General features: G+C 39.8%; 1 protein-coding gene across 2 annotated transcripts; it reads left to right on the plus strand.

The window, feature by feature from the left end:
* Window positions 1-629: 629 nt before the first annotated feature.
* On the plus strand, window positions 630-21,048 carry enpp5 (ectonucleotide pyrophosphatase/phosphodiesterase 5). 2 transcript variants are annotated; one of them, XM_062044928.1, is made up of 4 exons: window positions 630-804; window positions 9,300-10,151; window positions 13,410-13,586; window positions 18,254-21,048. In XM_062044928.1, exons 2-4 carry the CDS (start codon window positions 9,314-9,316, stop codon window positions 18,658-18,660), a joined length of 1,422 nt encoding a protein of 473 aa, XP_061900912.1. In that variant the 5' UTR covers window positions 630-804; window positions 9,300-9,313; the 3' UTR covers window positions 18,661-21,048. The 2 variants fall into 2 exon arrangements, with proteins under 2 accessions (XP_061900912.1, XP_061900913.1); XM_062044929.1 differs by lacking the exon at window positions 630-804 and adding an exon at window positions 9,210-9,229.
* The last annotated feature ends 51 nt before the right edge of the window (window positions 21,049-21,099 follow it).

Genomic DNA, 21,099 nt, shown 5'->3' on the forward strand with positions numbered 1-21,099 from the left:
CACACTGAGACAGGATTTGAGGGACATCTTGTGGACGCTTACAGTACTGCAATGGGAAAGTTGACACACTGACACAAGAATGACATCACCGACGAGTGTTACATTTTCAACTATTCACTTTAAAACGATAAACTGTGAAAATATTGTTACAATGTTACTTTCCCTCCCTGGGGGTTTAGTGTGACGTTTCACCTCTAAGGAGTAAAAAGACTGCTAGCAAAGTTGTTTCCCTTAAAAACTGCGATGCACCTTTATTTTATGTATTTTTAATTTTTTTCTGAAAAAGATGATATGCTTTATTTAGAATATTTTGAGGGATAGCCTTTATATATTTTTGAAATTCAATATTGACTATTTACAGGTTGTACTTAATATCTTCAGGACTATAACACATCTATCATTCAATAAGTGTTCTTACTGTTATGGCTGTATTTTTTTTTTCTTTTTTTTAAATTTTATAAACCTTTATTTATAAACTGCAACATTTACAAACAATCGAGAATTAATAATATTCAAAATAAGACACTGCGATGCACCTCCTCTACCCCCTGATGCTGTAATGACGTCATTGTCCATCACGGTGCATTTGAGGACGCTTTTTGTTCATCCAAATGCATGAAGTCACTTGCAGGGGCCGCCCGGCTGCATTGTCGCTGTCATCTGGTTTGCGCACAAAAAAAAGAGGCAAATAAGAGAAAGCGGCTGGAAGGCGGGACTTCCTTCCGTCTGTCGGCAGAGTTGAGGCTGTTTATCTCAGTGCGCAGATACACAGTCCAGCCCAGTGCGGGATCCGATATAGCGAAGGTAAGCTCGGCGATTCTGTGTTTTTTTTTGCAACAAGCCTACAGCATTTTCTCCTTTGCATGCACAGCTGGCTTGTGTTGCAGGCTGCACACCGTGCACAGATATGCAATTGTCACCAGCAAGAAATTGCGCATGTGTGTGTTGTCCTTTGCGTCGATGCATTTGTTGTCATTGTCGATTACATCACCGTCATCGATGACGTGCCGTTCATCTAACGTGAATGTTGCTAACTAACCTTTGCGTTGTTGTCCTGATAGAATGAGTTCTCTCTGTCGGATCGATGTGTGTGCACACTCATACCGTGACCGTGTGTGCGCGGCAGGAAATAAATTAAAGTAGTGTAATGGTGCCATGGCATATTTGAAGCTAAAAAACACCTGAGGATAAAAGGTGTGCCGCTGCAAGCTGCAGGTAGACGTTCCTGTTCAACTTTAGCGAATCCGGCAAGATAGGTAAATGGCCGTTTTATATTAATTGTCTGATATACTGGGAAAAGTATATTAATTCAGTTCAATATGGGTGGTTCAAGTGTAAAAATAAGTTAAACGTTGTTAATGTTAGATCAGGGGTGTCAAACTCATTTTAAGATCGGGGGCCACATGGAGAAAAATCTACTCCAAAGTGGTAAAATCACCGCACGATAACTGAAAAATAAAGACAACTTCAGATTGTTTTCTTTGTTTAAAAATAGTACAAGCACATTCTGAAAATGTTCAAATCATAATGCTGTTGTTTTTTTGTTTTGTTTTTTTACAGTTACCTGTTGTGGTTAATAGTACATATACTTTATTTGTCGTTATTTATATTTTCTGAATAAATGATGTGATAATGTTCATCAGTCAACTCATTGGTGTTAATTTTCAATCTATCAAGTAAAAAAAAAAGATATTAAAATCAAGTTACAGTATGTTATTTATGTAGTTTGATCATTTTCCTCGACTGATGTACTAACATCATGTGGTTTTTTTTGTACATATGTAGCATAATCTTCAACGATACAAATAATTGCTGTTGCGACATCCAGTGGACACATTTAGAACAGCTGCTTCTTTCCTTAAAAACATTTCAGGTTCATTTTTATACTTAGCAAACTCATCCTGCGGGCCGGATAAAACCTGATCGCGGGCCTGATCCGGCCCTCGGGCTGTACGTTTGACGCCATTGGTTATTTTTGTATATTATTAAACATTTTGTGGCCCCCCATCATTACAACTTTTTTTCCAATTCTTTTTTTTATCTATGTAAAACGATTTTTGGACTTTTTTAATCAATGTTGAATTTAATTTAGTGCATGTTTTGTACAGAAACTCATTCATGTGAAATCAATTGTTAAATAGTAGTTTTTTTGCACAAGCACTAATGATAGCCACATATAGCTATTTTTAGCCCTTCCTTTAGCATCTCTTTGCACAGGCAGAATATGAGCTTTATGTGTTATCACCACAATGTATCACTTTTTTAATTTAAGCTAAAAAAACCTGAGGATAAAAGGTGTGCCGCTGCAAATTAGGTGGATTGCCGTTTTATATCAAATGTCTGATATACTGAAAAACTATACTAATTCAATTCAATATTGGTGGTTCAAGTGTAAAAATAAGTTAAACGTTGTTAATGTTAGATGGTTATTTTGATATATTATTAAAGATGTTGTGGACCCCCATCATTACAACTTTTTTTCACTCTTTTTTATCTATGTAAAACGATTTTTAGATTTTTTAAAAATCAATGTTGAATTTAATTTAATGCATTTTTGGTACAAAAACTCATTCATGTGAAATAAATTGTTCAGTAGTTGTTTTTTGCGCAAAACTACACACATCATTAAAACTATAGGGATGTCCGGACATAATTTTTGACCTCGATCTGAATTCGATTTTTTTGGCCTCAGATATGATCCGATTTTTGAATATAACACATGTTTATAAAACTTATTTTATGAAATTTATAAATTCTACTCTTGTTGTAAAGTGGATGACAACTTAACTGTGTGGTAATGAATGCTCCTTACACTATTTTTAACAGAATACATTGGCGAGTGCACAAGTACTAAACGAAAGCAAATAAAACTATTTGCTCCCGTTGAAATAATTTGTGTTTTGTGCTCAAAGCTTTCCTGTATTCACAGACTTACTCCCTGAGTTTGTAAACGATAACAAAGCCACCAAAAAAGTAATGAGAACAAGACAAATAAAAATAACTGTCTAATCATTTTAGTATGGTTTCTATACGGATGCTATACTAGGTATCAATAGTATCAACATCTGGATCTATCACCCCAACTTTACATTGAAGCTTTAGCAGTTAGCTTCTTGTGTCGTCCTGCCATTCCTTTTCCTCTATAGTCCTCCAGTACCTGGAACAAACTTATTTGATTTGCGGCCATGGTGGTGAGGATAAAGCGCTCTAAAAAACATACAAAAGCTTCAATCAACATTTGATATACATGCTGTGTGTATGTAGCAGGCACACTCATAATAACATGTAAGATTTACCGTATTTTGGTCATTTCAAGCATTACCGCGGCAGAGCATATCACAATGTTAGCCATTTCCTACAACAACAATTACTACTAATCATGGCAGACTTTGCGAGAGACAATAACGACTACTTTGGGACAAATGATGATCCACAACTTTCCATTTTTGAGCATAAATATAAGGAGGATGAGCTACAAGTTTTAGAAGCTTTGTAATAAGCAGATCCAGCTCTAGTGAAACTCTAAGCATCATGTAGAAGTTTTGCTAAGTGTTAAACAAGATATACATATTACAAACCCCAAAACCAGTGAAGTTGTCACATTGTGTAAATTAAATCGTAAATAAAAACAAAATACAATGATTTGCAAATCCCTTTCAACCTACAGTATATTCAATTGAATAGACTGCAAAGACAAGATACTTAACGTTTGAACTGGAAAACTTTATTTTTTGCAAATATTAGGTCATTTGGAATTTGATGCCTGCAACAGGTTTCACAATAGCTGGCACAAGTGGCAAAAAAGACTGAGAAAGTTGAGGAATGCTCATCAAACACTTATTTGGAACATGCCACAGGTGAACAGGCTAATTGGGAACAGGTGGGTGCCATGATTGGGTATAAAAGCAACTTCCATGAAATACTCAGTCATTCACAAATAAGGATGGGGCGAGGGTCACCACTTTGTGAACAAATGCGTGAGCAAATTGTTATACAGTTTAAAAACAACATTTCTCAACCAGCTATTGCAAGGAATTTAGGGATTTCACCATTTACGGTCCATAATATCATCAAAAGTAGGCGATAATATTACAGACTTTCAATCCTTCAGGCGGCACTGCATCAAAAAACGACATCAGTGTGTAAAGCAGGGGTGTCCAAAGTGCGGCCCGGGGGCCATTTGCGGCCCGCAGCTAATTGTTTACTGGCCCGCCACACATTCTGGAAATGCTATCGCAAAAATAAAAAATAAACATTACAAAAAGTGGAATGAGGTGAAATCTAACTACAAAAAGTTGCTATGTTGACACAAAGCTGCCATGCAGGCTGCTTTTTTTCTTTTGTCTATCTTTGTCTTTTTTTGCCATTGCTTAAAAAAACAAAACATCAATGTTATAATGAATTATTGACCTATTCAAAGCTCCAATTATTTCAAATATTTCACTTTAAAATGTTTTATGTGGAAAATATTGCATATATTGTGTGGTTGCCATACAAAAACATTGTTTTCTTTGACAAAAGAGCATAAAACAAACAAAATAATAGTTCAAATGTAAAATTGACAGATATATCTGAAGTTGATCTTGTAACGTAAGTGTTGAAAGTTTAAAAAAACTAATACAAATGTATCACTTTGAGTGGGGCACCTTTTGTATCCTAAATATATTTAATGGGATTTTATTTATCTTTTCACTGTGATTACTCAAAAATAACAATGAATTAATATCAATGGTGTCTTGCATTATTGATGTTTTTAAGGCTCTAAATTCTTCACATCAAACATTGCTTTCTGAATGTTTTGGGCAGTGGGGGAAATACTGCATATTTCAGTTTTATTATAAAAAACAAAGTTGTCTTGACAGAAAAGGCATAAAAACCTTTTTGTTTTTTAAAATTTTTTATCAACCTAAAGTTGATATACTGTAGAGAGGTAAAAAAGGTAAAAAACCCACCAAAATCCATATATTTTGTTATGATTTGAAAATGAAAACTATCAAAATGGCCCCCGCAGGCTTTAATTTTTCCGTGTGCGGCCCTCAGTGGAAAAAGTTTGGACACCCCTGGTGTAAAGGATATCACCACATGGGCTCAGGAACACTTCAGAAAACCACTGTCAGTAACTACAGTTGGTCGCTACATCTGTAAGTGTAAGTTAAAACTCTACTATGCAAAGCGAAAGCCATTTATCAACAACACCCATGAACGCCGCCGGCTTCGCTCATCTAAGATGGACTGATGCAAAGTGGAAAAGTGCGGTCTGCGGTCTGACAAGTCCACATTTCAAATAGTTTTTGGAAACTGTGGACAACGTGTCTTCCGTACCAAAGAGGAAAAGAACCATCCGGATTGTTATAGGCGCAAAGTTGAAAAGCCAGCATCTGTGATGGTATGGGGGTGTATTTGTGGCCAAGGCATGGGTAACTTACACATCTGTGAAGGCACCATTAATGCTGAAAGGTACATACAAGTTTTGGAGCAACATATGTTGCCATCCAAGTTACGTCATCATGGACGCCCCTGCTTATTTCAGCAAGACAATGCCAAGCCACGTGTTACAACAGCGTGGTTTCATAGTAAAAGAGTATGGGTACTAGACTGGCCTGCATGTAGTCCAGACCTGTCTCCCATTGAAAATGTGTGGCGCAATATGAAGCCTAAAATACCACAACGGACTGTTGAACAACTTAAGCTGTACATCAAGCAAGAATGGGAAATAATTCCACCTGAAAAGCTTCAAAAATTGGTCTCCTCAGTTCCCAAACGTTTACGGATTGTTGTTAAAAGGAAAGGCCATGTAACACAGTGGTAAAAATGCCAACTTTTTTGCAATGTGTTGCTGCCATTAAATTCTAAGTTAATGATTATTTGCCCAAAAAAATAAAGTTTCTCAGTTCAAACATTAAATATATTGTCTTTGCAGAGTATTCAATTTAATATAAGTTGAAAAGGGTTTGCAAATCATTGTATTCTGTTCTTATTTACGAATTACACAACGTGCCAACTTGGTTTTGGGTTTTGTACAAACATAATAAAACAATCATTTACTGTACAATGTCCGCTCTCAGTGGGAGGCCAACTGATGGAATTCATATTTTTCCCCGATTAGATGATGAATTATACCACAATCCCAAATCAGGTAAAAAAGAAAAAAAGGTGGGAGCAAATGAGCGTCGTTTTGTGTCTTTCTTGCCATCTCCAGGTATAAAATGGATGTCAAAGTTGACCAATCTCTCGGTTTATGGCCATAACCTTTTACTATAGAAGTGTGAGGCATGATTTATAATTGAGAATTAACCTTCACCAGCTTTCAGGCTCAGTATATCTCAATAACTGCATAAGCTAGTTACCTCTCTGTGGTCACTGCGCCGCTAAAAATAGTTCCTTTGTGTTAGCGCATATAATACCAATGTCGCTATTACTTGGCTAATATGCCGTTCACGACATGTAGATGGAGTATTTTTGTCGGTTTTTGGATGTTTTTTTTAGAGGGCTTTATGGGCAAAATAGATAACTACCATTAGATGCATTGTTAGATGTCTAGTACGATGCGTATTTTACAGTTGAAAACACACAATAGCAAAAATTCTCCAAAAAGGGTTGTTTCCCTTTAAAATTCAGATGAAAACCAAATTGTATGAAAACTAAAGCAAATGTTCCTATTAGAAATAACTCAGTCCGTTCCAGACGCCTAAAAATATGAACACAAAACACTTTTAATAGAGACCTAAAAAAGCACTCGGAGAGTGCAGACATCTGCCACGCCCCAAAAGTAAAAACTTCCTAAATCCAGACAATAATCTGAATCAGCTCCAAAATGTAGTCGCTTGTGTTTTATCCATTTTGGACATTTCCTAAAAGTTAGTTAAAAATCTGCTTGTGTCTTTTTCAGTTATTTGTATATAGACCACTAAACCACAAGGAAGCTCGTAACTTAAACGTAAGGTAACGTCGTAGAAATGATTCAGATCAGGCCCGAAATCTAATCAGTTGTTCCTTTTCTGAAAGATTAATGAAATTCCACACATTTGGAGTTATTTCGCTAACTAACCAACTAACTGACGGACAAACCGAGGATTACTAAGGGTGCCGTAAAAATCACACATTTGAATTACAATTCTTTGTTGTTACATTTCTGAATCAATTCAAAATGTTCAAGAATCGATTTTTAGGCCACATCCACGCTTACTGTACATATACATCCTAAGATTGTTTTTCAAAAGATGAGCTTTTGTAACCTGTAACCTGTTTTGAAATGGTTTCATTATAATTCATATACACCAAAATAGTTTTATTGCAAGAATCGGCTTGAATGGAGAATCGATTCTGAAACGAATCGTCAACCCAAAAATATGAATCAAAATCAATCATGAGTTGTTATAAGTTTCCCATCCCTAATGATTACATACTGTAACCTCCTGGCGGAGGTTGTAGTTATAGTTAACATGCATGAAACTATGTGAAATGCATATGAATAAGGAATTAAAACACTTATCTTTTTTGAAGAGTCTTGTAGGCGAAGACAGTGATGAGGGGAGAGCACTTGCTCAAACATGCTTTCACTCGCAACTTTCTTTGGCCCCATGGCGGATTCTTTTGCAATCTTATTCAATAAATTGGGCTGACAGACTAAGTTGTTAAAGGAGACGGTGTATGAAAACTTCTTGAACAGAGTTTTTAGACATTTTTGTTGTTTTTGAAAACCAAATCATACGAAAAGTGGGGCATACAAAACCCAAGATATCCATGTACTTTAAAATGGATTCAAATAAAACACCTACACTGCTACAGGTTGCTCCTCAGTTGCCATTATTTTAAGTTAGTCCCTACTAGGGTTGTACGGTATACTGGTATTAGTACAGTACCGCGATACTAATGAATCTATTTAGTACTATATCGCCTCTGAAAAGTACCGGTCCGCCCACCCCCGTCGTGTCATTGCTAGTTTTTGAGCAGACGAGCATGTTTGGCAGTGCACAATCACAGAATACTTACAAGCAGACACAGTGTGTAAACAGGAAAAGGAGAACGGACGCATTTTGGCTTAAAAACTAACGATAAAGGTGAAGTTATAACACTGAAACGCCCACCGGAAGAGGTGCTTTAAGACATGGCTTGCTGGCTAGCGGCTAAAGTCCAGCCGCAGTCTGCAGTGTTGTAGCTACTTCTAAATCACTAATCCTCGCCTCGTACAAGTATCATCCCTACAGGACGACGAATAGCTAAACATGCTTCACTACACACCGTAGCTCACCGGCGTCAAAATGTAAAACAAACGCCATTGCTGGATCTACACCTAACATCCACTGTAATGATACCAAGTACAGTAGCGTATCTCGTCGATACTACTATGATTACATAAATATTTTTTGGAATCACATCTTCTTTCGTTTTTTTTAAATGTATATTATGTTTATAAACTCAGAAAATATGTCCATGGACACAAGGACTTTGAATATGACCAAAGTATGATCCTGTAACGACTTGGTATCGGATTGATACCCAAATTTGTGGTATCATTCAAAACTAATGTAAAGTATCAAACAACAGAAGAATAAGTGATTATTACATTTTAACAGAAGTGTAGATAGAACATGTTAAAAGAGAAAGTAAGCAGATATTAACAGTAAATTAACAAGTAGATTACTAATACATTTTCTACCACTTGTCCTTAATAATGTTGACTAAATAATAGAATGGAAAATTACACAATATGTTACTGCATATGTCAGCAGACTAAATTAGGAGGCTTTGTTTGTTTACTTACTACTAAAAGACACGTTGTCTTGAATGTTCACTATTTTATTTAAGGACAAACTTGCAATAAGAAACATATTTTTAATGTACCCTAAGATTTTTTGTTAAAATTAAGCCAATAATGCAATTTTTTGTGATGCCCTTTATTTAGAAAAGTATCGAAATAATTTTAACGGTACCAAAATATCGGTATCAGGACAACACTAGTCCCTACACTTTCGAGTTAATCAGGATGGTGACTATTGACACCACAGGCTCACCATTTTGCCTGTTTTTAGTGTGAGTACCAACAGCGCACAACAACAGCTGTTGTATGCTAGCAGTTGATATTCAAGGAATTCCATGCATGCAACAGTTAACCATGCGTGTGACTTGTCTTACCGACCCAGCAGCACATCTTTTCCAGAGGTTGAACCCCCTGAACAACATGCCGCTGCTTGCAGTGTAAACAGAAGCTTTTTCCAGGAGATAAAATGTGGTATTACCGTATTTATTACAGTAAATTGTATACATTAAATGTTGACTTCCTACCTTCTTGTTTGCAGCTTGCTCTCTGCACATGATGATGCTCCATGGAGTTTCTCTGCTCCTTCTGTGCGCCCTCCTGCCACCTCTGGTTTCTCTCCACCGCCCAGCAGAGCGTGCCAAACTGCTCCTGGTGTCCTTTGACGGCTTTCGCTGGGACTACGTGGACCGTGTCCCCACACCAAACTTCCACCTACTAATGCAGGAAGGCGTGACAGTGGAGCAGGTGGAGAATGTGTACATCACCAAGACGCTCCCCAACCACTACAGCCTGGTGACAGGCCTCTACGCCGAGACGCACGGCATCGTGGGCAACGATATGTACGACCCGGTCCTCAATCGCTCCTTCTCCATGGACATGGACAGCATGTATGACCCCTTGTGGTGGGAGCAGGCCGTGCCCCTCTGGGTCACTGTCCAAAAATCTGGAGGACGGAGCGGCGCCGCCATGTGGCCCGGATCTGACGTGAAGATCCATGAGACGTTCCCAACACGCTACCTTCCGTACAACGTTTCCGTTCCCTTCGAGACGCGTGTGGAACGCATCATCCAGTGGTTCTCGGCTCCGGAAGAGGAGGCGGTGGATTTTGGGGTTCTGTACTGGGAGGAGCCGGATGAGAGTGGACACGAATTTGGACCTGAGAGTTCCCTCATGGACGCCGTCATCGCCGACGTGGACGAAAAGCTGGGCTTCCTGAGGAACGAGATGAAGAAGGCGGGGCTTTATGAGAAGGTCAACTTGATCGTGACGAGCGATCACGGCATGACGCAACTTTTCGCCGACAAGATCATAGAACTGGACGAGTATGTGAGCCGAGACCTGTACACGTGGGTGGACAAGAGTCCTGTGGTGGGAATACTGCCCAGGGAAGGTAACAATAACACTTCATGTACAGTAGTTCCTCAGTTTTTGTACACCCCCTTTTTTGATGATGCGTTTTTTTATGAACATTTTCGACAATATTGCCCTGGTTTTTGTACACCAACTCGGTTCTTGTACGGCCAAACATTGCACATAGCAAGCTACTGTAATCCGTTACGCGGAATTTAGTACCCAAGCAAATAATCTCACGCGTTGGTCACTGAGTCCTTTTTTTTATTGAAAAAATACAAATACAATTGAAGAAATAAACAATAAAATTACATGTCAAAGGAAATTGCCATAAAAAAGGCGAGGAACACTACAGAATTCCAGAAAAAAATCGTAGCAAAGTACAAAAGTGGCATTCGCGTGGCTTTTGCCTGTGTGCATCCCTCTCCGCTTATCGTTGTCTTCGCCAACAAGAGTCTTTACTAAAGATAACATTGATGTCACCCATTTCTTTGACCATTTATATGTATTTCACATTTTTCTGCATTTAAAACAATAATCACTTTCTATAAAATGTGTTTAATCTTAAAATGTTGGTGTAGTCATCCAAATAATTACTTAAGTAAGAAAAAGTAATTAAAAAAAACTACTCAATTACTTAGTAACTGGTGAGTAACTTCTGATTTATTGAGTAGGTGTTTTTAATAATACTTACACTGCAACCATAGGGTGTGTGTGTGTTCTTGTATTTCTACCCTTCTTGAGACATCAACAAGGAAAAGTACCTTCCATATGAGGACCGGTGAACAAGTCAGGACATAAATCATGGTCCCAATACGGAAAACCATTGCATCTAATAGAGAATGTCTCATTTGCACCCCTGGAGGTGAAATCTATCAAAATTAGGGTGGTCCTAAAAAGGAGTGACTGTGTGGCGGTTTGAAAAGTGCGCCCCCTCTGGTCAACATATGAAATAAGAAGAGTGTGTAAACATTTGAATTGCTCCCTCTCTGGCCAACATATGTAATAACAAGTGTGTGTAAGAAATTGAAATGTGCCCCCTTTGGCCAGAATTAATAAAAAAAATTCAAACAAATATTTAGAGACATACTGTAATAACTTGAAGTAAATAATAATTAAAAACCAATTACAAAAAAAAAATTAGCAAGCCTTTCCTTTTTTATATTTGCATGGTGTGTATATATTATTAATGTTGTAAATACAAATCTTTATATATCTAGAAAGGGTGGTCCTCAAGAGGTAGGCATTTTTCGGAGGTCTCAAGAAGGTAACAAATACAAGAATGTGAGTGTGTGTGTTAGTGTGTGTGTGTTTAAAAGAGATGGAGAGTAACTACTACAGTATGTGCTGCAAAATATGCACATTTTACATTCACTTACGACGTTATAATAGGCTAGCTAATACGCAGCTAAAACATGAAAAACATCTATGACTTAACGCAACATGTTTTCTATAGTCGGAAGTGGAATTCTTATAGGCTGAATTGTGAACATTTCTACTGACACAGATGACAGTGCATAATATAAATGTTGTTTTTCATAGTTTGTAAGAAAACATTGAAGAGTTGCGCTGTCTTCTCTGACGTCATGTCACCTTTTACAGTGTGTGGTTTGAGTGAAGTCATGTGACTGCCAGGCTCCATTTCATTGGTGAAAAGTTAAGTTAAAAGTTAAAGTACCAACGTTTGTCACACACATACTAGGTGTGGTGAAATTTGTCCTCTGCATTTGACCCATCCCCTTGTTCACCCCCTGGGAGCAATGGGCAGCAGCAATGGGCAGCAGCGGCGGCCGCGCCCTATAATCATTTTTGGTGATTTAACCCCCAATTCCAACCCTTGATTGAGTCCCAAGCAGGGAGGTAATGGGTCCCATTTTTATAGTCTTTGGTATGACTCGGCCGGGGTTTGAACTCACAACCTACCGATCTCAGGGTGAACACTCTAACCACTGAGTAGGCTGGGGTCAGCAGTCATGTCCTTTAAATTAATCCAACAACCTTATTGATTTGAACGGTCAACATGTCACGAGTGCTGTCGTAGGATTGTTGAAACAGAGTCATGTGATAGAAGTCGCTCCAATGAGCTGAGAATGCGTACTTACAAGCAGTAAACAATCGGTTATAAATACATATAATGATGTAAATAAAAGTAGCGATCATATTGAAACTCAATTTAACTGAGGAAAAGTAGTGTTTCTTCTTCTTCACAAAAATACTCAAATAAGTATGTTGCATTAAAACTCCTCTGACAAGTACATTTTATCCAAAAAGTTACTTAAGTGAATGTAACTGAGTAAATGTAGCGTGTTACTACCTATATCTGCTTTTGTACAAGTCAGTCTTCAGTCTTGGAGCAGATTACTAACAAGAAAATATCAGCGCAAAAATGTTTGTTTATTCTTTCAGTTTTAAAAAAAAAGTCCAGCTGAGATAGGCTCCAGCACCCCAGTGTAAGGGACAAGCGGTAGAAAAAAGGATGAATGGAAGTAGTTCAGTTCAGTTTCAGTTTTTTTTTAACATGCATACGATACAATGTAATTCATCATACATTTCCAGTTGTTTTGTTACAGCACGTCCGAAAAGGAGTAGGAAGAAGCAGAGCTTATTTAATCCTACCCCTTTTCATACCATAGCAATTTTATCCCATTTCCTTGTTCTCTGTAACAGAACAGTGAACAAATAAATAATAAATAAAATAATATACCATAGTAAGCAAACAAATATTAAATACATTAATCATTTTTGTCTCAATAAAAAAGAAAAGAAAAAGAAAAACGAAAATAAAAATGAAAGAAAAATCAAAAAAACAAGAAAAAAACAAGAAAAAAGAAAGAAAAAAAGAGAGTTAATGTATTTGCTTAAACAAAACATGCATTCCTTCTGTTCTTTGTACTATTATTTGTCACACCAAATGGTGGCACTGTTATTAAACCTCAAAGTCTTACCCCCATACGGGATCGACTTGAAATGTGTCACGTGCTCTAGAAATGGCCGCTGTAGCTTTAGGGTGTTTAGTCCAACCACCACTAAATTTAGTACACACCTTTGACAAGGAAATTGACAAGCACACGTTTGTAAAGTTTAAGCAAGATTGGTTTAAAAACATGACCACAATCTAGTGTAACGTTATTTAGCATTTGTCTAATGATAATAACTCTGCCATCTTGAGTTATTATATTTCTTGTTTTTTTTAGGTCGTTAAAACTGGACATTTCTGACCGTTCAAATCAGTAAGGTTGTTGGGTTAATTTAAAGGACACGACTGCTGACCCCAGCGACATCACATTATGCCTTGCAGGGAAGCTGGACGAGGTGTACAACAAGCTGGCGGATGCTAACCCCTACATGGCGGTGCACCGGAAGGAGGACATTCCCAAGCGCCTTCACTACCGCCACAACATCAGGATCATGCCCATCCTCTTGGAGGCTCGCGAGGGATGGACCATCGTGCAGAACAGGAGCACGCCGCTCATGCGTACGTCTCTACGCCTTGTTAAAAAAAAGCTGCTCTGTTCTATTTCTGTATCAGTCAGCTTCACTAGGGTGTTTTTTTTAATCCCAGTTGAAATGAACAAAGAAAGAGCTGGAGTGTATGACGCCTTCTCCTCAATTTATTGTCATAAGGCAAATTATGGTATTGTTATTGGGCCAGAAACACAGTTTCTAAAGTGATGATTGATTGTGGTTTACACAAAAAAGGCAAATATTAACCGTTGTTTTTATTAGCCCACATACAATCTTTAAGTGACATTTTTCGCTATGGAGTTCTGCATGGATACATATGAGCATGTACAACATGAACTGCACTGCAATGTGCTGAGAGCTGTTTCTAATATTTTGGTTAGCTCATTTGGACATGAATTTGAATAATTAGTTTCAGGCAAGATTTATGTAGCTCATAAGATACAATAAGATTCTGTACGCCGGTTCTTATTGGTAATTCAAAAGCAGCATTATTTAAGGAGTAATTCAAATCCGATTCATTTATTCCAGACACCCACAAATACTACCACATAGTTATAGTTTTACATGCATTTCAAAAGTGCACATCCAGAAATGTATTTTACCTTTTTGTTGTTAGTCTACTTGGTTTAAGGCCCAGTAGGGCAACGACTTACCAAATCTGTCCCTTCAGGATTACGCAGCCTATTTTTGTACTTAAAATGCAGCAATTTCTAAAAAGTTGCGATGTTTTAACGTTTATTTTTTTCCCATCAAAATTACCTTCTGATTTCCATCCATCAATCCATTTTCTACCACTTGTCCCTTTCGGGGTCGCGGGGGTTGCTGGAGCCCATCTAAGCTGCATTTGGACAGAAGGCGGGGTACACCCTGGACAAGTCGCCACCTCATCGCAGGGCCAACACAGATAGACAGACAACATTCACACTCACATTCACACACTAGGGACAATTTAGTGTTGCCAATCAACCTATTCCCAGGTGCATGTCTTTGGAGGTGGGAGGAAGCCGGAGTACCCGGAGGGAACCCACGCAGTCACGGAAGAACACGCAAACTCCGCACAGAAAGATCCCGCGCCCGGGATTGAACTCAGGACCTTCGTATTGTGAGGCACATGCATTGATTGATTGGTTGAGACTTTTATTAGTAGGTTGCACAGTGAAGTACATATTCCGTACAATTGACCACTAAATGGTAACACCCGAATAAGTTTTTCAACTTGTTTAAGTCGGGGTCCACTTAAATTGATTCATGATACAGATATATACTATCATATATACTATCATCATAATACAGTCATCACATAAGATAATCACATTGAATTATTTACATTATTTACAATCAGGGGTGTGGAGGGGGAGGGGGGGATATGGACATCAAGTAGTGGACATAGAGAGAGAGAGAGAGAGAGAGAGAGAGAGAGAGAGAGAGAGAGAGAGAGAGAGAGAGAGAGATCAGAAGGCATAAGAAAAAGAAAAAGTATCTGCATTTGATTGTTTACATTTGATTATTAGCAATCCGGGGAGGGTGTTAGTTTAGGGTTGTAGCTGCCTGGAGGTGAACTTTTATTGCGGTTTTGAAGGTGGATAGAGATGTCCTTTCTTTTATACCTGTTTTGGAGCGCATTCCACATTGATGTGGCATAGAAAGAGAATGAGTTAAGACCTTTGTTAGTTCGGAATCTGGGTTTAACGTGGTTAGTGGAGCACCCCCTGGTGTTGTGGTTATGGCGGTCATTTACGTTAAGGAAGTAGTTTGACATGTACTTCGGTATCAGGGAGGTGTAGCGGATTTTATAGACTAGGCTCAGTGCAAGTTGTTTAACTCTGTCCTCCACCTTGAGCCAGCCCACTTTAGAGAAGTGGGTAGGAGTGAGGTGGGATCTGGGGTGGAGGTCTAGAAGTAACCTGACTAGCTTGTTCTGAGATGTTTGGAGTTTAGATTTGAGGGTTTTGGAGGTGCTAGGGTACCAGGAGGTGCATGCGTAATCGAAAAAGGGTTGAACGAGAGTTCCCGCCAGAATCCTCAAGGTGCTTTTGTTGACCAGAGAGGAAATTCTGTAGATAAATCTCGTTCGTTGGTTAACCTTATTGATTACCTTGGTTGCCATTTTATCACAGGAAAGGTTAGCCTCTAGAATGGAACCTAGGTAGGTGACCTCATCTTTCCTGGTGATAACAATGTCACCTACTTTTATGGTGAAGTCATTGACTTTCTTAAGTTTGATGTGGGACCCAAACAGGATGGATTCTGTTTTACCCAAGTGTATGGATAGCTTGTTGTCAGCGAGCCAGGTGCAAGTTCTACAGAGCTCAGCACTGAGGATTTTCTCCACCTGTGACTTGTCCTTGCCGGATACCAGCAGGGCAGAGTCATCCGCAAACAAAAACAATTCACAGTCGCATGCCGATGACATGTCGTTTATGTATATTAGGAACAGTAAAGGTCCCAATATACTGCCTTGGGGGACTCCACAGCTCACCGAGAGGGGGGGGCACGGTGCCGTTCACCTCTACCACCTGCTCCCTCCCCTCCAAGTAAGATTGCATCCAGCTCCATGAGGTTTTGTTAAATCCGATTGCTCTGAGCTTATCCAACAGTATAGCGTGGTTAACGGTGTCAAAGGCCTTCTGAAGGTCCAGCATGACCATGCTGCAGTATTTGCCCACGTCCACCTCATGTTTGATGTGGTCGGTCAGATAGAGAAGGCATGTGTCAGTGGAGTGGTTAGTTCTGAAGCCGGATTGGAATTTGTACATGAGTTTATTAGTGGCAAGGTAACTATCGACCTGTTCATAAACTATTTTCTCCATTACTTTCGAAACGGAACTGAGAATAGAAACAGGTCGGTAGTTGCCACGTTCCAATTTGCTTCCTTTTTTAAAGAGGGGAGTTACTCTTGCTATCTTAAAATCTTTTGGTACTTGGCCTTGTGTAATTGATAGGTTTATTATGTGCGTGATGATCGGGGCAATGATGGAGGCAGAGTCCCTGAGATATCTGGAGGGAATATTATCAAGGCCGGTGGCCTTGTTAGGGTGGAGCGCGCTCAATTTTTTAAACACCTCATCAGCTGTGACCATTTCTAATTTGAAATCATCGTTGGATACTCTTAGCTTTCTGTAGAAGGCTTTAATGTGTTCTACACCAAAGCGACCAGAGTGGTGGGACAGCTTGTTGACAAGAGTTGCGGCTATGCTGGTGAAAAAGATGTTAAGTCTGCTAGCTACCTCCATTTTGTCTGTAATGAGGGAGTCACACTCCTTGATGCTGATGTTGGTGAGTCTTGTTTTAAGTTTCTGGCTGCAACAAGGAAGCTGGTTGTTGAGAATTTTCCAGAGCTCACGTGGCTTATTTGTGCTTTCCTCTATTTTGTCTTAATGTAATTTTTTTTAAGGATTTAGTCAGGTTGGTTGACTTATTTCTTAATTTATTGCATTGCTTTTTGAGAGTTGAAAGGAGTAATTTGAGGTTGATATTATTGGGTTGTTTATCTACTTCTGTTTTACATTTTTGGTATTCAGAGTATTTCCTGTCTCTGTCTTTTATGGCAGCTAATAGGTCCGGATTCATCCATAGTTCCGAGCGGGCTTTGATCCTGACTGTTTTCACAGGAGCCATGTCATTTAGTATCTTTAGGAACGCCGTTTTGAAGCGATCCCAAGCAACATCGACCAGGTTGCTCGCGAGCACAGGGGACCAGTCCCACTCATCTAATTTTAAATTGAAATTGTCATTGGAGTATTTTTTGAGGGATCTGGATTGGGCTGTTATGTGGCCATTGGCTTTAGGTTTAGCTATTTTATGGGTGCAGAAGGTTAGATAGTGGTCGCTAAGACCACAGATCTGCACTAACTCCTGTTCCACCGTGCTGCCCACCTTCCCACCTTCTGATTTTATGAATTCGTAATCAGTGTTTTTAGTGTTTTTGTAACCTTAATCCCAAAAAGCATAGCATTTCAACAATCCTAACAAAATATGCTTTATTTTGAACATTGACATCAATTTATCAGATCTCACAGGCCTTTTTTAAAATGCTTGAATTTGTATAAGTTATACCTAAACAATGCACAAGAAAGTGGGTTTTTTTAGAGGTTTGTTACAATAAATTTGCAGAAGAAAATGAAAGTTGCAACACATTCTTGTGATTTTCCCTGTGTAATTACATGTAATTCATGAAGAAATATAAACAAAAATATTGAGAAAAACATCTGACCAACTGAAAAAAAAAATTAAATAATACCTCAACCTCCACATGATAAAAATATATAACATTCATGCAATGTATACACATAATCTCAAGTGATTACTATAGAAATGACACTTTGTGTGCCAGCTGTACACTGACTCCTCTAAAGTAAATCCAAGCTTAATTTCTAGTATTCTCCCTTGAAAAGATGTACTGTTGTAAAACTGGTAGAAGTGTGTTCTCACTTTGATACTATATACTATATATACGCTTCCGTCAGTCTACCCCAGGGCAGCTGTGGCTAGGAAAGTAGCTTACCACCACCAGGTGTGAATGAATGATGGGTTTTAACATGTAAAGCGACTTTGGGTACTTAGAAAAGCGCTATATAAATCCCAGGTATTATTATTATTATTATTATTATTATTATATACTGTATGTACTTATGCCTATTCAAGTAATGTTCAATATATTCTTTGGTCTCTCCTCAGGGGGTAACCACGGCTACGACAACACCCTGCGCAGCATGCAGCCCGTTTTCCTGGCCCGTGGCCCGGCCTTCCGCCAGGATTACATCAAGACCTCCATGCGCTCCGTCGACCTTTACCCTCTCATGTGCCACATCCTATCCATCCAGCCCGGCCCCAACAACGGCTCCCTGGCGCACGTCCGGGACCTTCTGCAACCCGAGCCCACGGCGTCCATGCCCAGCGCCGCCTCCAGGACACAGGAAGCGCGCTCCTACTCCCACGTGGTGGGCACCCTCCTGGGCGTGGCGCTGGTGCTGGGCTTCCTGGCAGTCTTTGTCCAGCAGGTGACGCTCAAACAGCTGCCCTCGCTGAAGCACAGTAGCAGGGAGATGTCTCAGCCTTTACTGCAAGAGGACTTGCACCTGTAGCCGCTCGCCGACATCCACCTGGAATCAAGCGAGACACGCTGGACTGAGGTCCAATCAAGCGTGGCGTAAACCTTTTAGTGGCTTTTGCTTTGATTGTCAACGTCACCTCATCATGTTCCCGGTTAGTTTGTTTCTAATCAAAGCCGAGAGCACAGACTTTGGTAGCTAAGGACACGTTTACGCGACAATGTTCCGAAACATTAAAATAGGTTTTTTGCTGACCAAAACAAAAATGGCGGGGCACTTTTGTAGTTTGCGATGCTTCTTATTTGTTAGATATTGCAAAAGGTTTAGTTGTTAATAGGTCAAATTCTAAGCCCACTAAAATCCATAAGAAGGTATTCCAAAGACTCTTCATCTGCTGGCCTGGTATGTCAATTACAGTCCATCCATCTTCTTCCGCTTATCCGAGGTCGGGTCGCGGGGGCAGCAGCCTAAGCAGGGAAGCTCAGACTTTCCTCTCCCCAGCCAATTTGTCCAGCTCTTCTCGGGGGATCCCGAGGCGTTCCCAGGCCAGCCGGGAGACATAGTCTTCCCAACGTGTCCTGGGTCTTCCCCATGGCCTCCTACCGGTCGGACTTGCCCTAACACCTCCCCAGGGAGGCGTTCTGGTGACATCCTTACCAGATGCCCGAACCACCTCATCTGGCTCCTCTCGATGTGGAGGAGCAGCGGCTTTACTTTGAGCTCCTCCCGGATGGCAGAGCTTCTCACCCTATCTCTAAGGGAGATAGGGCGGAGGAAACTCATTTCGGCCGCTTGTACCCGTGATCTTGTCCTTTCGGTCATAACCCAAAGCTCATGACAATAGGTGAGGATGGGAACGTAAATGGACCAGTAAATTGAGGGCTTTGCCTTCCGGCTCAGCTCCTTCTTCACCACAACGGATCGATAGAGCGTCCGCATTACTGAAGACGCCGCACCGATCCGCCTGTCGATCTCACGATCCACTTTTCCCTCACTCGTGAACAAGACTCAGAGGTACTTGAACTCCTCCACTTGGGGCAGGGTCTCCTCCCCAACCCGGAGATGGCACTCCACCCTTTTCCGGGCGAGAACCATGGACTCGGACTTGGAGGTGCTGATTCTCATCCCAGTCGCCTCACACTCGACTGCGAACAGATGCAGTGAGAGCTGAAGATCCTGGCCAGATGAAGCTATCAGGACCACGCCATCTGCAAAAAGCAGAGACCTAATCCTGCAGCCACCAAACCAGATCCCCTCAACACCCTGACTGCAATTACAGTGTTTTTGGTAATTAATTGATGCCATACAGGAACATTGTCCCATGAACGTAGCCCATTAGAACTCTCCGTAGACTAGCTTGAGTTGGAGGGATTAGCCTCCCGCATGCAGGGTGTGATTCTTGAAAGACTCTTAGACAATCGGTGCAAGATGGCGTTCATTTGCACAACCGGTAAATGGCGTGAGGAATGACGAGTACACCAGGGACACTTTTTCCCTCCTCCTGCGTTCAAGCAGTGGCGGCCAGTCAGACACGAGCAAATCAATGCAAAACGGATTTGTCTCGTAATTGGTCAGTGGTCACATGATCGGCTCGGCGTAGCTTCATAAAAATGTCCATCTAGCTTAGTTTTTTTCCCCCGTGTCGACTGTTCTTTTCATACATCCTCTCGAGAACCAGCGTCCTCTGCAGTGGACATTTGTGTTTCGCATAACAAGAAAATTGTAGCTCTGACAAAATATTTTAATGTCCACTGCAGAGGAAGTTGGTCCCAAGGAGGACAATTCTACATTGCCCATTATTTGTACACCTCGTCATGGCCGTCGTCGTTTGTTGGTGAAAAGTGCAGTGACATCGCTGTTGTCAGTATTTTCCTATTTGGACTGTTTTGTCGTGGCTTCGCTGACTCTTTCAGTGTCAAAACTTTTCCTTCTATTTGCACTACATGACCAATAGGGGGCAGCAGTGAGGTGCTTTTTCTTTAGGTTATGTATACTTTGCACTTCATCTTGTAGTTGTTACAAAAAATTGTTTGGTACCTCTTGCCAAAAAAGCTTTTAAATCAGCGCAGTAGTAGAAGTAAAAAAAAAAAAAAGTGTTTAAAATGCTGCAACATTTAGGATAACTTTGGTTATATTCAGACACATTACCTACAGTACCTAAGCCTCCCAGAAAATAACACTGTGATATATTATTTTTAAATTCCGAACATTTATATGAATATTTAGAATTTGTTTCCTTTCCGGAAAAAAGTGTCTTGCTGACAAATGAATGAATTAAGTAAAAAAAAAAAGTGAATTATTTGTTAAAAGAATGAATGCGCAATCAGTTGTATTTTAACTGTACCTTAACTATCCTAATTTGGTGTAACGATGAACTTACTTTTGCCGTGTTACTGATTAAAACAGCCTTCTGAAATAAAAGGGACTTTAACTAAAGTTGTGTATTCTTTTTTCTGTATGCGTCTGTGATAT

This window comes from Entelurus aequoreus, linkage group LG04 (assembly GCF_033978785.1).
Source record: "Entelurus aequoreus isolate RoL-2023_Sb linkage group LG04, RoL_Eaeq_v1.1, whole genome shotgun sequence".
Classification (NCBI taxonomy): Eukaryota; Metazoa; Chordata; class Actinopteri; order Syngnathiformes; family Syngnathidae; genus Entelurus; species Entelurus aequoreus.